The 19,483-nt window shown below is 36.1% G+C and overlaps 1 protein-coding gene across 1 annotated transcript in view; it reads right to left on the reverse strand.

Moving 5' to 3' along the window:
* The window catches only part of TOPAZ1 (testis and ovary specific TOPAZ 1), an 83,243-nt gene extending 64,019 nt beyond the window's left edge, over positions 1-19,224 (reverse strand). Inside the window, exons 1-4 of the mRNA XM_087946074.1 lie at positions 19,108-19,224; positions 11,881-14,093; positions 10,353-10,420; positions 6,302-6,384 (exon numbers count right to left, since the gene is read on the reverse strand). Coding sequence (XP_087802200.1) covers positions 6,302-6,384; positions 10,353-10,420; positions 11,881-13,541 — 1,812 coding nt within the window. The 5' untranslated portion in view covers positions 13,542-14,093; positions 19,108-19,224. The remainder of the gene's footprint in view (positions 1-6,301; positions 6,385-10,352; positions 10,421-11,880; positions 14,094-19,107) is intronic.
* Positions 19,225-19,483: the final 259 nt, after the last annotated feature.

A 19,483-nucleotide genomic window follows, 5' to 3' on the forward strand; every position in this document is an offset into this window, starting at 1 on the left:
CTATATATATAGGAAACAGTAAACTCTAAACAAATATATACGGATGAAGAAGGAAGAATTTTAATGGTGGAGATAGTGATGAATAAAAAAAAAGATATTGTTGATAGCAATACATGCACCAAATAATAAGCAAGAAGAATTCTATCAAAAGCTGTATGAAAGGATATTGAAAGTGGAATATGGAAATATTTGTGTTGTAGGAGATTTAAATGCAATTGTACATGCAAAATTAGACTACAAAAGTAGTAAGATCAGGAAAAAAGCCAAGATACTTCCCAAGACATTTTTTAACATGGCAGAAGAAATTTGGGCCGACCATAACCCAATAAAAGACAGTTGGAAAGGAGAAAAGAAAAGGTAGAGATGAACATTGAATCAATCTATATTAAAAGATAAAGAGTTTATGCTAACAATAGTGAAAAAAATGGAATTCTTTTTTAAAGAAAACAAAAAAAGAAGACACCTCACTACAAAATTTATGGGATACAACAAAAGTATACATTAGAGGATTAGCCATAACCTATATAGTGAGAGAATAAGAAGAAACAACATCAAAAGACATTAGAAGCAGAACATAAAAAAATTGGAATTAGAATTGCAAAAAGATCCAGAAAAGAAAAATTTAAAAGAACAAATGGAAATAATAAAACAAACACTAAATTTAATAGAAAAAGAATTGTCGCAACAAATTAAAAGAAGAAAACATTTTTCAAAAATGCCAACAAACCATAAAGATGGTTACCCTATAAACTGAAAAAAGGGAGGGAGAAGAAATTGATTAATAAACTACTAGATTGGAAAGGAAACACACTGTTTCAAAATGAGAATAAGAAGAAAATAATTCAGGAATATTGTGAAGAATTATATGACAAAGAAGAAATTCTGGAGGAAAGGATAAGACAATACTTGGAAAAAGCCAAATTACCAAAAGTGACTGAAAATATTAAAAACATGCTAAATGAAAAAATAAGGATGATAGATCTGACAGAAGCGATAAAGAGACAAAAAAATAACAAGACCCTAGGACCAGATGGACTACCAGCAGAAGTATATAAACAATTACAGGATACGTTGAGTTTGTCAATGTTAGAGGTTTATAATGAGGTTTTGCTGAAAGCTAAGATAACAAATACTTGGATAGAAGCAAACATTAATCCTGAAAGAAGACTCAAACCTGACATAGATAAAGAACTATAGACTTATATCATTACTAAATGCAGATTATAAAATATTTGCATCAATTGTAGCAGAGACTAAAAAGATTTTTGAATAAATTTATTCACCCAGATCAAAATGGGTTCCTACCAAAAAGACAAATTAAAAATAATGTAAGATTTATTTTAAACAGTTTGGAATATTATGAATATACTTGGAAAAGCAAATGGCATTGATTTTTTTTAGATGCACAGAAAGCCTTTGATAATGGAGGGTTGCAGCTCCACCGCATTATCAGTCATAGGAAATGAAGCTCTCCATTCCTGTGCTGGCTTCTCCCTGTTTGTAGGGGCAGCGAAGCTAAAGAAGAGGTGGTCTGAGAGATCGCAGGAAAGATCGCAACTCTGCTGCTGAATCCTGGGGCTTTTTTCCCTCTATGCCACAGCGAAGAGAAGTGGCAGTCTAAAGATGGCTATCACGAAGCTGGGACAGTTGACGACCATCTAAGCACAGTGTAGGAGTGGACTTTGGTGAATAGTGTGTGAACTGGGTAACAGAATATTTTCAGTTAAAATTTGACCCCAAAGAAATTCAGGGGAACTATCTATTAGAACTATTTGTTAAACGCCAAACAAGCATTTTGAAAAGTGATTAATTTATTCCTTAAAAATATAGAAAATTGGGACTCTTAAAGTGAGAAGCTGTGGTTTTGAGAAGGCATTTTAAAATGCTGGAACTATGGATAGTAGAGAGCACCATCTGCTGATGAGAGGAAAAATATACAAGCCTGGGAATAACCATTTGAAGGATTATGAAAACACTTATTGGATTACATTCATCTACCCTAAGATCACTGGAGACTTTTAAATAAGAACTTTAATTAAAAGACCCCTGAATCTTATATGATTGAATTCATAAAAGTGATTTGAGGAGGTTTGGATAACCCCCTCGTCTATTTAAATGGCTTTGACTGATTATATGAGATTTAAATAATTTTGATTTGTGTACGCTTAGCTTTGAATGGTTCCTGGACTTTTGGCTAAAAGTGGGATCTACTAATATAAAATACACAACGCAAGGTGAAAATGAGTGGAATTTTAAGCAAAATGGAGCTGATGCTCTAAAGCATTAAGGATCTTATATAGCAGTGGTGGCTAACCTTTTTGGGCTCCTGTGCCAATAATTGCATGCGTGCTTGCCTGCTCGTGCTCACGTGCCATCACCCAGAAGCCCCTCCATGCCTCCTGTGCATGCACGCATAACCTGCGCAACCCATGCTGTGCGCTTCTGCGCATGCATGCATGACCCCCCCGCATGCATCACACACTTCTGCGCATGTGCGAATATCTCCTGCATGCCGCCACACCCCCGCACCAGATACCTGACAATCAGCTGTTGGGTGCGCAGCGCACGCACAATAGACCTTTTCTGGGCGAGTGCTTGTGTGCCGGCAGTAATGGCTCTGTGTGCCACTTCTGGCACGTGTGCCATTGGTTCGCCACCATGGTTATATTGAAACAACATAAGGCAACTGTGGTATGGCATAGACTAAAAACTGGAAAATACTATACAAGGGACAACGAGCAAAGACTAGGATGTTCAGGAATGGAGGAAAAAGCAGAACTGAGAAACCAGCGAAAAGAAGACAACAAGGAAGAGATATGAACAAAATTAATAATGATTAAGGAATTTAAATGAAAGGAAAACAACTAAAATACTTAAAAAGAGAATGGGAGAAACAGGAAGATATTTTGGAAAAGGATAGTGGTTAGAACAGATAGCTTTAAAATTAGACAGTGGAAAAGGGTAGGAAGGGGAGAAAAAGTTGGATTGAACAGTCAGGATGCAGATGTAGATAAGAGTTAAAGATCCAAGAGAAGAATATGGGAGTCAAGTTAAAAAAAAGAATAAGACTTAAGGTACTGATGAGGCCAAGAGACGATGGGTAGTTAAAAAAAAAAAAGGGAGATCCTTCAAGAACATATTTTAACCAAAACACGTATATTAACATTTGAATTATATAGACTGGATAATTATTTTGTATGTACTGTGATAGGCATTAGGACAATATTTTAATACAAATAGATATGAAGAGTGAAATATGGGAATTATGAATAACAACTAAGCATTAATTGGAAAATATTAGAGAATGAATGATGGTATTATTAACATGCCTAAATAATATAATGATTAGCAGTGAAATAATAAAATTGCTATGAGTAATTAGATAATGAAAGAATACTTTTTAATATAAACATGTGTATTAATAGAAAAATTACATGGATTGGATGAATGGAAGGAATATGAATAGATCTAGCCTATATGTTTAAATTATATTGTGATTGGTATTAGAATTGTATTGTCAGGATTTATTGAAAAACTGAACAATGAAAGAATGAAGGATAAAACTTTAATATATTTAGATGTGAAGAGTTAAATAAGGGAAATATGAATTATAAAGCAGGTGAAAGATGGAAGACAGAAATGTCTTTGAATACTATGGTGACATGAATAAAAGTTTAATATGACAAAATACATGTAATAATAAGAGGGAGATTTAGAAAATGAATGATGGATTAGATATGTTTAAACAATATGAAACAATAAAAATGAAATGTAATAACTATGAGTAATAATAATATGTTTATTTGTACTAAAAAGTATGATACCCACTGTTCACGCATTTATTTGTATAAGCAATATAAAATAAAAAATGTGACCAAAAAAAGAAAGAAAGCCTTAGATAATATAAATTGGCAATTTATGATACAACAGTTAGGTTGTATGGACTTTGGCGAGCAGTTTATAAACATGATTAAGGCAATATATCACAAGCAAATGGCAAAAGTAATAGTTAATGGGGACTTGATGAAGAATTTTAATATTAAAAAAGGCACAAGACAAGAATGTCCATTATCCCCATTACTATTTACCGTATATACTCGAGTATAAGTCGACCCGAATATAAGCTGAGGCACCTAATTTTACCACAAAAAACTGGGAAAACTTATTGACTCGAGTATAAGCTGAGGGTGGGAAATGCAGCAGCTACTGGTAAATTTCAAAAATAAAAATAATTAATTTGGGAAACGATCTCACTATCATGAAAGGTTTAATTGATTCACTAACCCAAAAGAAGAAGATGATGATGACAGCGGGAGGCAGGAGTCACTCTCTTCCCCTCCCCTTGGAGGCCCCCTGAGTCAGGAGTCGCTACCGCCGCGCATGCCCCAGTCCCGCGTCGCCTCGGGAAGGAAGGCAAAAGGAAGAGCAGCGGCAGCGCTTGCACACGGCAGCAGCGGCACCGGAGGCTCAGGCTCAGCGGCTCCTGGTTTTGCCCCACCCTTCCCAAGGCAACAGCGGGACCGAAGCACGCACCGGCGGCAGCAACTCCGACAGCCCCAGCCGGACACCTGAGCGGAGATGTAGGGAGAAGGCAAAAGCGACGGAAGATCCTTCAGGGGAAACTGAGGGGAGACTCACCCTTGGTCCAGATGAGCCCCCTTCCCTGCCCCTAAGGAAGCAGAGGCAGCCAGCCTTCCGGTTTGCTAGCTTTCGGCGGTGGCAGGGATTTGCCACTGTGCGATCCCTGCTGCGTTCACTGCCAAGGTTCCCCCGATCCATTTGGATCTGGGGATACAGCTGCCCTGTAGAGGCAGCGGAAGATAGGGGGGATCCGGCAAGGGGTTTGGGGGTACCGCAAACCCCCTCCCCAGCCGGCTAAACTCCCTTTTCCTGAGGCGGAGAAAGGCGGTCAGCAATGGCCGCCACGAAGAAAGCTGCAGCCGGGTAAGCAAGAGCAGGAGGGAGAGAGCTGAAAGAGAAGTGAAAGTTGCTTCTGGCTGGGACAAGACGGGAGAAAGTTATTTGGAACCTTGAAAGCTGTTAAGTATCTATTGTTCCTTGCGAGAGTTACAAGCTGCGAATACCCTAAAGGGAAAAGTTTTTTTTCTTTGTTCGACTCTCCTTCCTAAAGTGACACCGGAAAAAAAATCTTTTGGCTGTGAGTGGGAAGGAGAGTTAAAAAATCTGAGCAAAATTTGAAAATAAGGAGAAGATTGCCTAGAATTGCAAAGAGTTTAAAAACTTCCAAAAAATATATTTGAAAAGGATTTGTGATTACTTTAACCCCAGAAAAGAAAGTCAAGAAGAAGAAGGTATCTAAAAGAAACAGTCTGTTTGGATTGTTTGGTGATTTTGGAACCTTTGGAAATTATTTCTGATTAAATCATCTGGGTGGTTGTTTGGAAAAACTTTTCTCTACACAACGGCATCATCTATGGATGAATTGGAACTTATATATCAAAAATTTGAAAGAGAAAAACAAGGAGGTGAAGATGGACTTGGCACTATTTTCCAATACTTAGAAATGGCGATTTATATTTATGTGAAGCAGAATGAGGATGATGGGGATAAAGAAGGAGAAGCCATCTTTGATGAGAAAAGGACTTTGATTGGAGAAGGGAAAAAGCGGAGGTCTTTAAGATCTGGAAAAACAGCCCAAAAAGAGAAGAATAAGGTGGAAAAGGGACATTATGTTGAGAAACAACAGAAAGGGGAAAGCAGAATAAAAGGGAGGTGGGGAGACAAGGGGTTAAAGAGGACAAGGAGAAGAAGAAGCAAGGGAGAAAGGATGGTGGGGAGCAAGATATTAAGAAGCAAAAGTTTTTCAGAGATAATGGATAAGTCTTATTGTTAATGGGATTCTAGAAGGTACATAAGATTGCATTTTTATATCTGTATTTAGAAGTAATTATAGAAAATTAGAAATAATATGTAGTTTAAAAGGTGATAAAATATTTAACATAAACAAGTGAAATTTTTGTTAAGAAAAAGGGAGTATTGTAATGAAATATGATCCAAGATTATGATGTGGGGGGGGGGTAATAATCGTGGAACAGCTTGCCTTCGGAAGTTGGGGGAGCTTCATCACTTGAGACTTTCAACATGAGATTGGACTGCCATTTGTCAGAAATGGTGTAGGGTCTTCTGCTTGGGTGGGGGTGGGTTTGGACTAGATGACCTACAAGGTCCGTTCCAACACTATTAATCTGTAATATTACTTGTAAAAGATAAACTTTCCCCAATGCAGTATTCATTACACATTTAATTATTATTATGCAACAAAATCAATGTACTTCTATACCTTTTCATCTGTATCAAAAACCTTGGTAAGTTTATTCAGTTCTGACAGCTGTCCATCTTCAGGAGATGATTCTGATATTCCTCCTATAGAATTGATTCCATTTAGAGCCTGACTTAATTTCATCATTTGAGAAAAATAATGTCATGTGTACTTTTGAACTATAGCAACAATAGAAACGGAATGCTTAACTGAAAAATGGGATTTTTTTCAGTATTCCTAAAGTAATAACTCTACATTTAAAATGACACTTCTATGTTGGACAGAAACTTGTGGTACCAGATAATATGACATTATTAATCATTTGATTAATGGTGGCCACTTATACATTCAAAACATGAAGCTGTAATTATCATGAGAATATGCCACTATGGAACTCATTTGATATTAAGCCCTAAATGCTTCAGTAGAGATTAATAATATGTCCAAATTCATAAAATAAAGGTTTATACATTTTTAAAATCCAGGCTAATTAATTTTTAATTTCTACATATACACATACAGTATACACATATTAAAGAAGGGGAAATAGTTGGCCAAAAAATAACATTAACTGGAATGCAATTTAAAGTTCTTATGAATTGCTGTGATTTGATGTTTCAAAAAAATTCAGACATAACTCAGATATGGTAAATCCTCAAGAATTACAAATAAACTATAAAATTCTTAGTTCTCTAAAAAACAAAGTATATACATGCCATATTTTTAATTAAGCTGTATAGAGTCATTAATTATATCTGGTTATGTCTTCTGATCATAAGACTAACATATCCTGGTTCACAGGTTGTAAACCTAACTCTAAGCACATTATATAGCAACAAATCCAACAGGAGGAGAATGCTACTAATCTACATGCTTCTTTTCCTTTTATATTTAGGACACAATGCAAAACTTTATACAAATACAAAGCAAACCACAGACAAGGGGAGCATTATGGCATTATACATAAAATGTATGTTTGGCTTGCATGTTAATTGGACCATAACTTTTTATACAAAAACAGAGTTAACAATGTTAACAACAAAATGTATTTCCTACAATATTTTTTTCTGTTAATTGTTCTTTAAATTAATGGACTGAAAAGTAATAAATACTGGATGCAATTGATTATCGACTGACTTGTGATAACAATTTGAGTCTGAACCGGTTTTAAAAATAAAACTCAAATCTGGAACATACAAAAAGAACAATATAATTGAATATGGTTAACTACCTCCCATACACTGATTATTGTTAGTTCTCAATTGACATTGGCTTCTGGACAAGATATGAAATACCTTACCATTCTTATTTAAATTAAGGACTATTTAAGTAAAATGCATTAGAGGACTAAAGTGAATAGTGTGCTGGAAAAGCATAAGAGAAGAAACTGATATTATAGTAAAACAATTTAGGCAGGGATTCTATAAGCAATCTAAACGGGCAAGGTCAAAACAGCTCTGGTAGGCAGCATTTGAGATATCTCATTATTCTAATACCCCTGAATCTTTTCAGATTTTATATGCTTTAAACTTATAAATTTCAGAATGTTTTGGAAAAAGAATATTTAACCCTAACGTGGGATGAAAATAACATATTTTGCTAATAGAAAAGCATAAATACTGAATTTTAGATATCTGAATAACTCACAATTCCAAAGTCAGTGAAGTCGTAAGTAATCACATGCCTGAACCCGATTTTACAACAATTTTTTACCACGGTCAGATAACAAATCACTAATCTTTATTGAATCACATGGTTGGTTGTTAAGCAAATCCAACTTCTCCAAAGGATTTTTTTGGCAAAAAGCTGAAAAAAGATTGCAAATCATCATCACATGATTGCAAACTACTGCAATCATATGTAAATGTGAGTCAGTTGCCAAATACCCAAATTATGATCACACATCTGTAGAAGGTATGACCTTCATTAGTTCAAGTACAGGATGTGGCTGGTATCTGAAAAAAGACCATTTAGTAATATGCAATCCTTAATGAACAGGTTTTTTTCAAAAGCTTGATGAACTGATAATAGTTGTAGAAAATATTCAGATGTCTGTAGCTCTTGATAAATTAGGTCCCCAAAAGGAATGTGATTTGAAAGCAGCAGATCTGTTGGGGGGAAAAATGCACTGTACAGACTTAGAACAGAGTTGATTGTATACACCTCCTTGAAATTTTTTTATAACAGAAGCAACCTGAGTGAGTGAAGAAGTGATAGATTTTTCCCAGGACTGAAGGACATGGATTTATTACATATAATTGGAAAACAATTTTATCTGGACTTTTTTTGTGTGAAGATAGACTGACTTTGGAAGTTCAATTTATTATGTTTAACCACACAATTGATAAGAGATAGTATTAAGAAACAAATGTGAAAACTTAATTCAGGAAGAATTACTGTTAACTCGGAATGATTTGGAATAGATAAAATGCCATGGGAAATTTCCTACAAGTTGATTAGAATAAGAGTATGTTAATAGATGGTTTGGAAACTTTAATCTTGCCTTTTTATTATTATTGTTTTTGTTAACTATTTTGTCATTAATGTATATCGATTACAAGTTAATAATTTGCAAATATGTTTCATTTTTTAAAAATTGGGGGGTGGGCTTGTTTTGTAAGGGATGGGAAATTAATATTGTAATATTGATCAACATTCAACTGGAGGGATGTTTCAATGTTTCCAACTCCATCTCCTTGGGTACAGGTTTCCCACGGGGCTGCGTCTTGAGTCCCCTACTGTTCACCTTGATAACCCATAACTGCTATGCCAAATCTGCATACAAATCATATTGGGAAATATGTGGATGACACAGCAGTGGTGGGTCTTATCCAGGATGACAATGAAGATGCTTATAAAGAAGAGGTGAAGGCTCTGGTGGACTGGTGCAATTAAAGTAACCTGATTCTAAAAGTTGATAAAACACAGGAGTTCAATGTAGATTTTAGAAAGAGCCAGCATAGGGTTAACAGTATTAAGCATCTGGGGGTGCAGATAACTAACAATCTGACTTGGTGTCTCCACACATCATCCTTAATGAAATATGCAAACCACTGTCTACATTTCCTCTGTTGGGTGAGGAGAGCACATCTTTCTCCTTCTGTCCTGGCCACTTTTTACAGAGGCAAGATTGAGAGCGCTTTAACAAACTGCATCACTGTTTGGTTTGATGGCAGCAGTGCCTCAGATAGAAAGTCCATACCGAGAGTGGTAAGGACAGTCGAGATTATTATAGGAAGCTTGCTTCCCATTATTGAGGATATTGCTCATAAGCACTATATGCTTAGAGCTCAAAGTATTGTTAGAGACACCATACACCCACTTTATGGTCTGTTTCTGTTGCTCCCTTCTGGGAGGAGGTTTTGAAATATTTCTAGCAGGATTACTAGATTCTGTAACAGCTTTGTTCCCTATGCATCCATCTGGTAAAAAACTTTCTCGCCATGTATATGAATATATCCAAACTAGACTGTATTGTTTCTGTGTCATATAATATAAATAGTAATATGCATAATTTAGTATTTATTTATTCTGTCATGGTTATGTAATGGTGGTAATCCTTTGAGAGCTGTATGCAACAAAATTGCATTTTAATGTATGCCAATTAATATACATTCAAAGTGACAATAAAGTTATTCTATTCTATTGATAGTTTGACAACTATGTTGTCAAAAATTATGTAAACTATTTTTTTATTTTATTTTTTAATGTTTTGTTTGTGCTTTGTCTTCATTTTTTCTAAAATGAAATTGTTTTTAATTTTCTCCAATAAAATAAAAATAGAACCAAAACTGAATCCAAATAGAGGTAAAGCATTTTTTCTGATGTTGTCATAACTTTGAATTGGTCACAAGTCAAAGACTACCTTATAATAACTGTATTTGTTTGGAGTTCCCCTATAAAATAAGTAATCTATTCTTTCCAAAATCTTCTGCGCCATTGCTAGATCTGTGCATTATACTTATATATTATATATTATACGCATCAATTTATTTTATTACACAATTATGCAAATTAACTATGTTGTCAAAAATTATGTAAACTATTTTTTTCTCCATTTCAAACTTTTTACCTTGTATCACCAAACCCTCAGCATTTTCATCCAATTTCAGTGTTTCATAATTTTGAATGAAGTTTTCTCTGTAAATGAAAGATTTTATAAAACTTAAATTGTATGTATCAAGCTCTTATCCTATTAAAACAGCACAGCATAACACACTCTACTTAACTCATAACTTATGCTTCCCCTTCCTCATCCAGCAATTCTCCAGCTGGTTTGCAACCCCTCTCCCCACATTGGAGAAATCATGGAAATCCTACTTTCCTTTTCAAACAGTGGTGAACATAACCATGCTTTCACTCCCTGCACTGTCTGGAAAGGATCAGAGCACAGCACATAGGAGGAGCTGGCAGGCTGGAAGGAACCTTCGGGAGGTAGGGGGAGATATAGGCCACAAACTACAGTTTGGAGACCCCTGCACTACACCAAATTCATTATATGTAGTAGCTACACGTACAGCAATTTCATCAATTTCAATCATTATAACAAATACATGGAACTTGGTTCAGGAATAACATGGGATCAGATGCAGGTACTGAATAACCAAGAAATAAACTACTTTTACATTTCCAACTAATTTGTTCAGAAAATGCCACTTAAATAAAGAATTTTCATCTAGAAGATGAAGTAACATCAAGAACAAATAAATGAGAGTAGTCTTTTAAGAATCTGAAGGAAATAGTTTGGAGATGAAAGTGGATCTTATGGGCAAGAGAGTATTCTATCACAGGTCATACAAGTAACATCTTAGTCTGAACTGTTGATGTGATGCATGAATGCAATATTTTATTATTTTAAAGTCAAGGTTAATGTTTTCTAAGTTGGTTCTTCTGTTATGCTTGTTCTTTATTAAATGTTTTAATATTTCAAGAAAAATTGTAGACACGCACACATACCCAATAATTCTGGAGAATTGTTCCTCTCTAAAATTAGGCTTTTTTATTGTATAACCTTATCTCACAAGGGTCAAACCTGAAATACTGAAACTATATTGATAGTTCCACCATCTAAAATGGATGTTATTGCACTACGGACATATCCATTTAGGCATGAAGATTTATCTAGATGTTTAAGTGAAAAAAATAATGCAAAATAATTTGTATTTAATTTTCACATTTAAGAACATAATCTACCTTGTACTTCTATCTGTAATGTATAATAAAGTGAACTGAACTCAAATAAGTCTGAACATAAACAGCTAGATTCTTTACTACATGTAAGTGCTATTGCATATTTAAAACAAAACAATCATATAAAATCCTAATATTAGAAGACATGTTTGCTTTACAGTTACCGTTGACATGCTTCAAATTTCTCTGTGAACAATTTTAATATAGTATATATAGTATGGTATACTCTTGATTATTCCAACTCCTAAATTCTAATTTATCACATCACTTGTATTAGATCACTTCATATTCTATAGTTCTAAGATTTTGTATGTAAGATCTTTGAATTGCACTTTAAAAGCCACACTATACACACACACACACACACACACACACACACATTACACCAACATTCAAAGCAACAAGCCTACCTAATGGATTTCAAATGCTTGCTTTTTGAAAGTTGAGAAGAGTTCGGTTTCCATTCCAGATCTTTTTCTGAAAAGTCACTAGTATAAATGTTTTTAGTATTATGAATATTTGCATAGTCATCTTCTTTCTTAACAATATCTCCAAACAGGTCAGGGTCATCTTGAATAACATCTATCACAAGAATATCATTTTCGTAAGCCTTAAGAATATCTGTACAAATGTCATAATTGTCCTGTGCCAACTTATTGTTGACATTAACTTTATCAATAATTCCTGAGGCCAAAGCAGAATTTAGCATTTGTTCCTCTATATTTTCAGTACTCAAAGAGAAAGGAGTAGTATTCAAAGTTGGTGATTTTAGTTTATTCTCATGTAAAATACTCTCAAAAGTATTACAAACTGTTCTCTTAGAAAAGTTTTCAGAGATATCACTGATGAATTGATCTATGTATTTTTCCAGCGCAGACGTATAATTCTCCTGGTCAGATTGGATTTGTGAGCTAGAATTTTTGACAGAGGAAGCCGCTTCAATTCTACCTTCTTTTAGAGAAAGAGCATTCTTTAAAACATTTGAAGAATTGCCAGCATCTTTTTTGGATGATGTTTCAGTTTGTGGTTTTCTAAAATTACATTTATCCTTAACTAAAGGAATTTTGAAATTTGACAAAGTTCCTGATGCCAAATTTTTCAACACTGTTTTTTGTTTGGTAACTGATGCTTTTGGATTATCTGTCCTCTTTTTCCTAATGCCTGCAAATGAGCCTTTCTGAATATTTAGATTTTTTTCTTTGACTTCTTTCCTTATTAAATTCAAAATCACTTTTGATTTTGCAATTTCAGTACCAAGTGTACTTTGTTTAGATCTTTCGATATCATCAGAAGAAAACCTATTCTCGGTAATAGGTGAAAGTGTCTTCCCTTTATGCAATACAGAGTCTGAACTTTCAACACATTCCATTGTATTTATAGATATTTTACAACTATCTACCAATGGCTTATGGACCTCCAATTTGCTGCATTTTGTTACTGAATCAGTATCTTCTAAATATCCTGTATGTGAATCCAATGCATGATTTTTACAAACCCACAAGGATGTCCTTGCGCATGATTCACGAAGCCATATATTTTTACCACTAATTGGGATTACCCTTTGACAGCTATACAGTTGTGGTTTCCTACTATTACAGTTCATACTTTTTTCACTATCCAGTGTCTCCGTTATGGTTTTCTTTTCATCCATTTCTTTTAATTCATTCTTGTCTGTTTTGAGAACTACCGATTTCTCAAAAATATTGTAACTGTATGTAATGACATGCTCTTGGTCTGCTGTTTCATTGCTAGACATGGTGGCAACTTGATTTTGAGAAGGCAGCTCCAGACTTAAATCAGGTAAATCAGGTATACAATCTAATAAAGATAGGATACTTGTTTCATTATAATCTAGTTTTTCTGAAATTACTGCAGAATCTATGGCAACAGTATTATCTTCTATTGGTATTCCATGTTCAGTGGAAATATCCTCATTTATGAGAACTTTCATGACTGATGATTCTTCTAGGCCCTCTGGCATTTTTAGTTTTTTTGCTTGGCTTTTTAAAATCCATGGACAATTTATTTTCCATGATTCGCTTTCCATGTTGACTTTTAGTATGTTGGACATTTCTCTTGAAAACGTCTTTTTGTGTGATTAACTTTATATCATGTATTACATTAGGGATACTTCTAAGTTCATCCTGTCCCATACCCTTAGAAGATGGGGATTTTTCTTGATCAAACACAGTATGCAGAGATCCACAATTAGGTTTAAAGCTTTGAGGCTTGATACCTGTAGATTGTAACAACGTCTTAATAACAATCAAATGATTTTACTACTATATTCTTTTTGCAGGGCAGAACATTATACATAAGAAGTTATTCAAATTTTTCATTCTGATATTTCACCAATGTGCTTTTTTCAATTTTCTTTTTATGTATTCTTATATCAAAATTTTCTGGACATGCAGTATTTCTGACAAAGAATGTAGTGTTACAATATTTTTTAGTCTGCTTCCAAAAGCAAAGTTTAACAGAATTGTCGTTCTCGATCTCATCTGCCTCTGTTATTAGTAGACCCGCAGACTGTTCTAATGCTGTCTCTATATTGCAGTTCTTTAAAATAGTCAGGAATGTATATGGCATCCTTCCATATTTAAAATGTCAAGGGTATCTTCTCCTGATTAAAAAAACAAATAATCATTAATATATATATATATATACATATATATACATAATACTTCACTATAAAAAAGTTATTTATAAATATTGTTTATTTAATGCCATTAGAAATAGAAAAATATCTACCGTGTTTCTCACATAATAAGGCCGGGCCTTATTTTTTTTTGAGTCCCGAAAAAACGGCTAGAGCCGTCTTTTAGGGGTGACTAATTCCCCCCTTGCATCCTCGCCAACAGCCGCTCCCTAGCGAGGCGATCATGGCGAAGCGCAGAGAAACTCCCTACTCCCACCTTTGCTGCAGACACCTTTGGCACCCGCCGCTGTTGCTTTCCCTTCTGCCATTCCGCCGCCATGTTTGGAGCTGCCGCTTCCGTGTTTGGAGTGCCGCCGCCATTTGGAGCTCCAAGCGCGGAAGTGGCAGCTCAAGCATGACGGCGGCGATCTTTATTTTGGTCCACGCGAAGTTCAGAGCGAGCAAGAGAGAGACTGCGATGCCTCCATCTGAGATGGCAACCTCACTAGTGGATCACAACGTGGCTGGAAGCCCGAATCGGCAGGATACGATGACAATCTTTTTGGAGCGAGAGGAAAGGGAGAGAAGAGTTGCGGCGTAATTTGCAGGAGGAAGTGGGAGTACCCCGGCAGGAAGCCCAAGGAAGAGGGCCGGTGAGGCAACAGAGAGCGTCCCGTAGCTCTGGAAGCAGCCTAGAGACGCGCCGGGAAGAGGCGCAGATGCTGCCTTGTAGTCCCCAAACCAACTCCAAACGCGAACGTGTTCCAAGCGAAGCCGGTCGCTAAAGAGCCAGAAAGCAGCAAGGGCGCCAGGTGGAAAGGACAGGGTCACGATCACACGGAGATGCCCAAAGAGCGGAGCGCACATAACTAAAGGCGGCGCACACTGTTGGTTTGGGGACTACAAGGCAGCATCTGCGCCTCTTCCCGGCGCGTCTCTAGGCTGCTTCCGAGCTACGGGGCGTTCTCCGTTGCCTACCGGCCCTTCTTCTTGGGCTCCCTGCCGTGGTGTACACCCACTTCCTCCTGCAAATTACGCCTCGCAACTCTTCTCTCCCTTTCCTCTCGCTCCAAAAAGATTGTCATCGTATCCCGCCGATTCGGGCTTCCAGCCACGTTGTGATCCACTAGTGAGGTTGCCATCTCGGATGGAGGCATCGCAGTCTCCTCTCTTGCTCGCTCTGAACTTCGCGCGGACCAAAATAAAAAGATCACCCGCCATCATGTTTGGAGCTGCCACTTCCACGTTTGCAGCTCCAAATGGCGGCGGCACTCCAAACACGGAAGCGCCAGCTCCAAACGTGGCAGCGGAATGGGCAGAAGGGAAAGCAACAGCGGCGGGTGCCAAAGGTGTCTGCAGCAAAGGTGTTTGGTGGGAGTAGGGAGCTCCCGCGCTTCGCCATGATCGCCCGTTAGGAGCGGCTGGTGGCAAGGAATTCCTGCCCGCCGGGCGCTCCTAACGGCAAGTCTCCCGCCCTTCCCCCTTATTTTGCTTTTTTAAAGATAGGCCTAAATTTGGGGGGAGGGGCTTAATTTGATTTTATGCCCCAAAAACATGCTGGGCCTTCCTATTGGTGGAGGCCGTATTGTTGGAGAAACACGGTAGCATCATCTAAATTTACTTTAGGTCCTATTTTAATTAGTACAGGTACTAATTAAATCAACATATAACTGTAATTTGAGTCTGGAATTACAATTGTAAATCAAGACATCACATGTCTTGATTTGTAGCTATGAGCAATTTTTATAATGGCCATTCACTGAATGCCACAGTTTTTAAAAGTAACTATTTTCCCTATCTATTTTTTCTGGAAACTGACAAAAAAGTAACAAATTGTGGCTATACGAACACACAAAGCTGCAAATAACTGTAAAGATGACTTGGTTTCTAAGCATCCAAACTACAATCATGTGACCACAAGGAGAATGGCCTGTAGCTGCTGTAACTCCAAAAATGGGTCATAAATATCTCTAGGAAAGTCTGTCGTAATATCAAACAGTAGTTAAACAACTGATAGCAAGTCAAGGATTATCTGTACAATAATATGATTATTACATATGTTTTTTAATAAAGTAATGTAAACATTAAAATAAATAATTATGCAATCATGTATAAATCCTACACAAGGGAATTTTAATTCTAATGTAGCTTTAATTTAATGTAAAATACAGCAGACTACAAAAAAGTGATACATTTAAGAGAATTAATAAAAGTTATTAATTTTTAGAAAAGTGTTTATATTTTCCAGCCAAAATATAAAAGAAGTAGCTTTATATAAACAAGTATGCCCAGACGTGAGTACTCATTCTATATAAAGAATTAGTATCCAGCTAGACAGAAGCCCTACTTGATCTTGAAAAAGCTAAAGCAGGTCAGATCCAATTATGGTAGTAGTTAGGTGAGAGATCATCATGAAATACTAAAGCTGTTGGCTACATTGATAAATGTTTTTAAAAGTCCATCCAAAACAGAAATCACTTCCAAATTTGAAGAAACAGCATGGGCATGGGCATTAAATTATCAGGAATTAACTTAACTCGGTCTCAAATGCTTGCTTTCAAGGCTGGAGCTTTGACCAACATCTCTTGAAGGAAGTTTAATATTGTAAAATGTTTTAATTTCAATTGCAAATATAACCTAACTTAATTTTTTACTCGTTATACTATCCCAATTTTAATTTTAAAGTCATTTTAAAGTTTTTAAATTTAGATTCAAGCAGGGAGTGCAAAAAATAGAAATCCAATCCTAAAGTCATAAAATATATACTGTATTCAGATGAAAAGGGAATAAGCATCCTTATTAAATGTTTTTTGATTTTTTGTTTAAGATCAGTTGAAGACACCATTTCATCTTTTCCATCTGTCTCTTCCTTACTAGTTCCCGCTGTTTTAGTAACCAACAGCTCCTCTTTAGGTTTACAATCCATTTATTCTTTATTTTCTTATTTGAAATCCATTGGCTATATTCCAGGATCTCTGTAACACTTCTGACTTCTAACTTTGTTTTTCACCATCACTAGTATACATTTTTGATTTTGAAAATATTTGTGTTACCATCATATTTATTCCTTCTTTTAAATTACTTCTGCATTTATTTTCTTCAAAGTCTGCTAGAGAATCAAATAAATCTTGCCTTGAAACTTTTATATTCTTCTGCAATTTTGAGTCAGTTCTTTTTGTTTTACAAAATTCACCATGGCATTTTCATTAGACTCTCTATTCCTTCTACACAGCTATTTGAAAAATGTGACACAGCAGTTGACCTCACATTGACTGGGTACTTTACATATATCTGTGATTTGGGGAAATTTTCGCTATATTTTAATACCCTTATGTTCTGTATGATATATTCTAATTTACATATGCTTCTCTTTATTCTCTGATTTTTGTCCGGTTTTTGTTCTGGTGCAGAACAAAATTGTGCAGCTATGGCTTTTCTGCAGGTTTTCTGGTGCTTTTTCAGACCTTAAATCTATTATTACTGAAGTACCATGCTTCTCAGTTACGGTTCCCATTACTCTTTGACTTTTGTTCTGCTTTTGTACTGGCCAAATTGGTTTAATTCTCTTCCTAAAATTACATGTTTTATGCTGAAGTTTTGATTCTGAGGCTAAGTGGCTATGGCTTTTCTGCAGGTTTCTTGATACCTTTTCAGAACCTAAATCAATCATTACAAGTCCCATCCTTTTCATCTCCTTGTGTAATCCTCTCATTAACAAGGAATGTTGGCATTTTTTCTTTAAATTCTTTGCATTTTTTGTTAAACTTTGGTTTTTTGTTCATGTTCTAGTAAAGAACTGGTATATGTTTTTTGTATGTCTCCGTGAGATCCCACTTTCAATGAAGAACTCCTATACCTTCTTTTCCTACCCTTTGATTGCTGCGTATTTTGCAAAGCAGTATCATATTCCCTTTTCATCACACTTGATACTCTCTTCTTCTATACTCTTCCTTTTATCAAAACCTCATTTTCCAGTTTAATGCTTAGAATGTAGTCACAGCTGACCAGCATTATGTCTGTATTATGGCAATTCCTCTCTTTTCTCAGAGACAAAATTTCTGTTCTGCTTATCCTTATCTTTTATGACTGTTTCAGAAGTGCTTAAGTTATGAAATTTTACTGGAAATTTCTAGCAAAGAGAACAATTGGTTACTGTCCCTACACTCATTTTTTTAAGAGTTATTACAGATATTGTCTGTCCAATTTGGGTTTCCATCCCAACTTCTAGTAACAAACAAAATTAAATGCACTGCAGATTAATTGTCTAATATTTCTGAATTAGTTTTAGGCAACAGAATAGGCAAAGTGTGCTGGACCTGAGAAACAAATGAGCTTTTCAGGAAGCCAACTATGAGCTTCCTAGAAACTCACATTCAACTATGGTTCACCAGAATTATAGACAAAAATTCTTATTTGGTCAACATAATTACAATATAAGAATTGCTAATGGTTTTGTTTCCAAACAAGCTCAACCTCAATTGTTTCAGTTCGTTTTTGTAAAAGAAGAAATAAGCATTTAAAGACAGTGTTAAGAAAGCCATTCAAGTAAAGATACTATATATTAACCTAAAATTTCTTCTTCGGGAATAACTGAAAGGGGAAAGGGGAGGAATTAGGAAAAAAATAGATAAATAAAACTTGACTTCTATCCTCTTAATTTTTGAAATATTGAAGGCTTTAATGCAACTAGGAAGATGTCTGTCCAGATGCTGAAAAGTAGCCGAGTTTGCGTTGACACTTCTCTAGAAGAAAGCAGAGACGCCACTTCTCTACCGCCTACGCAGATTCCCCACTTCGCAACTTTTGCACACCGCGCTGGCAATAAATCCGATGGAAGATTATTCGAATTATTGTAAAGCTAACAATGCAAAAAAGCTGTATTGAGAAAACCCCCAACCACAGGAACCAGAGATAATTTCCTTCACCCTCCCCCAAACTCAATCACTGCATTAAAAAGCCAGGTTGCCCTAATTAAACTTCCCTCTCGCTTCGGGACCACCTAAAGCTGCTGCCGCCATCCGCCGTCTCCACGCCTGTCGTCTTTGTGCGTTTCCTCTTGGAAAAAGGCGGACCCCACACGTCGCGGCGACTAAATAAACGGCGGGACGCGGCTCGAGGGATTGCACGCAGGCGCTTCAGGAGAGAAAAAGTAAGGGGACGAGAAAGTTAGTGTTTTTCCCTCATAGAGTTAGGGCGTCACTGGAATAGTTCGACTGCGAATCTGTAGAGGGTGGATTGGGTCGGTTGAGTATTATTACCTCGATATGGCATTCAAGAGAGTGAATATAAAACGTTTCGTCTCCTGTTCCCGCTATTTTAACAAAGAGGGTACTTTGTGTGACAGCAGCCACGATCAGAAGGATGCAAAATTTGCG

Source organism: Notechis scutatus, chromosome Z (genome assembly GCF_049901735.1).
Source record: "Notechis scutatus isolate UNSWTSFEM ecotype Mainland chromosome Z, rNotScu1.2, whole genome shotgun sequence".
Lineage (NCBI taxonomy): Eukaryota > Metazoa > Chordata > Lepidosauria > Squamata > Elapidae > Notechis > Notechis scutatus.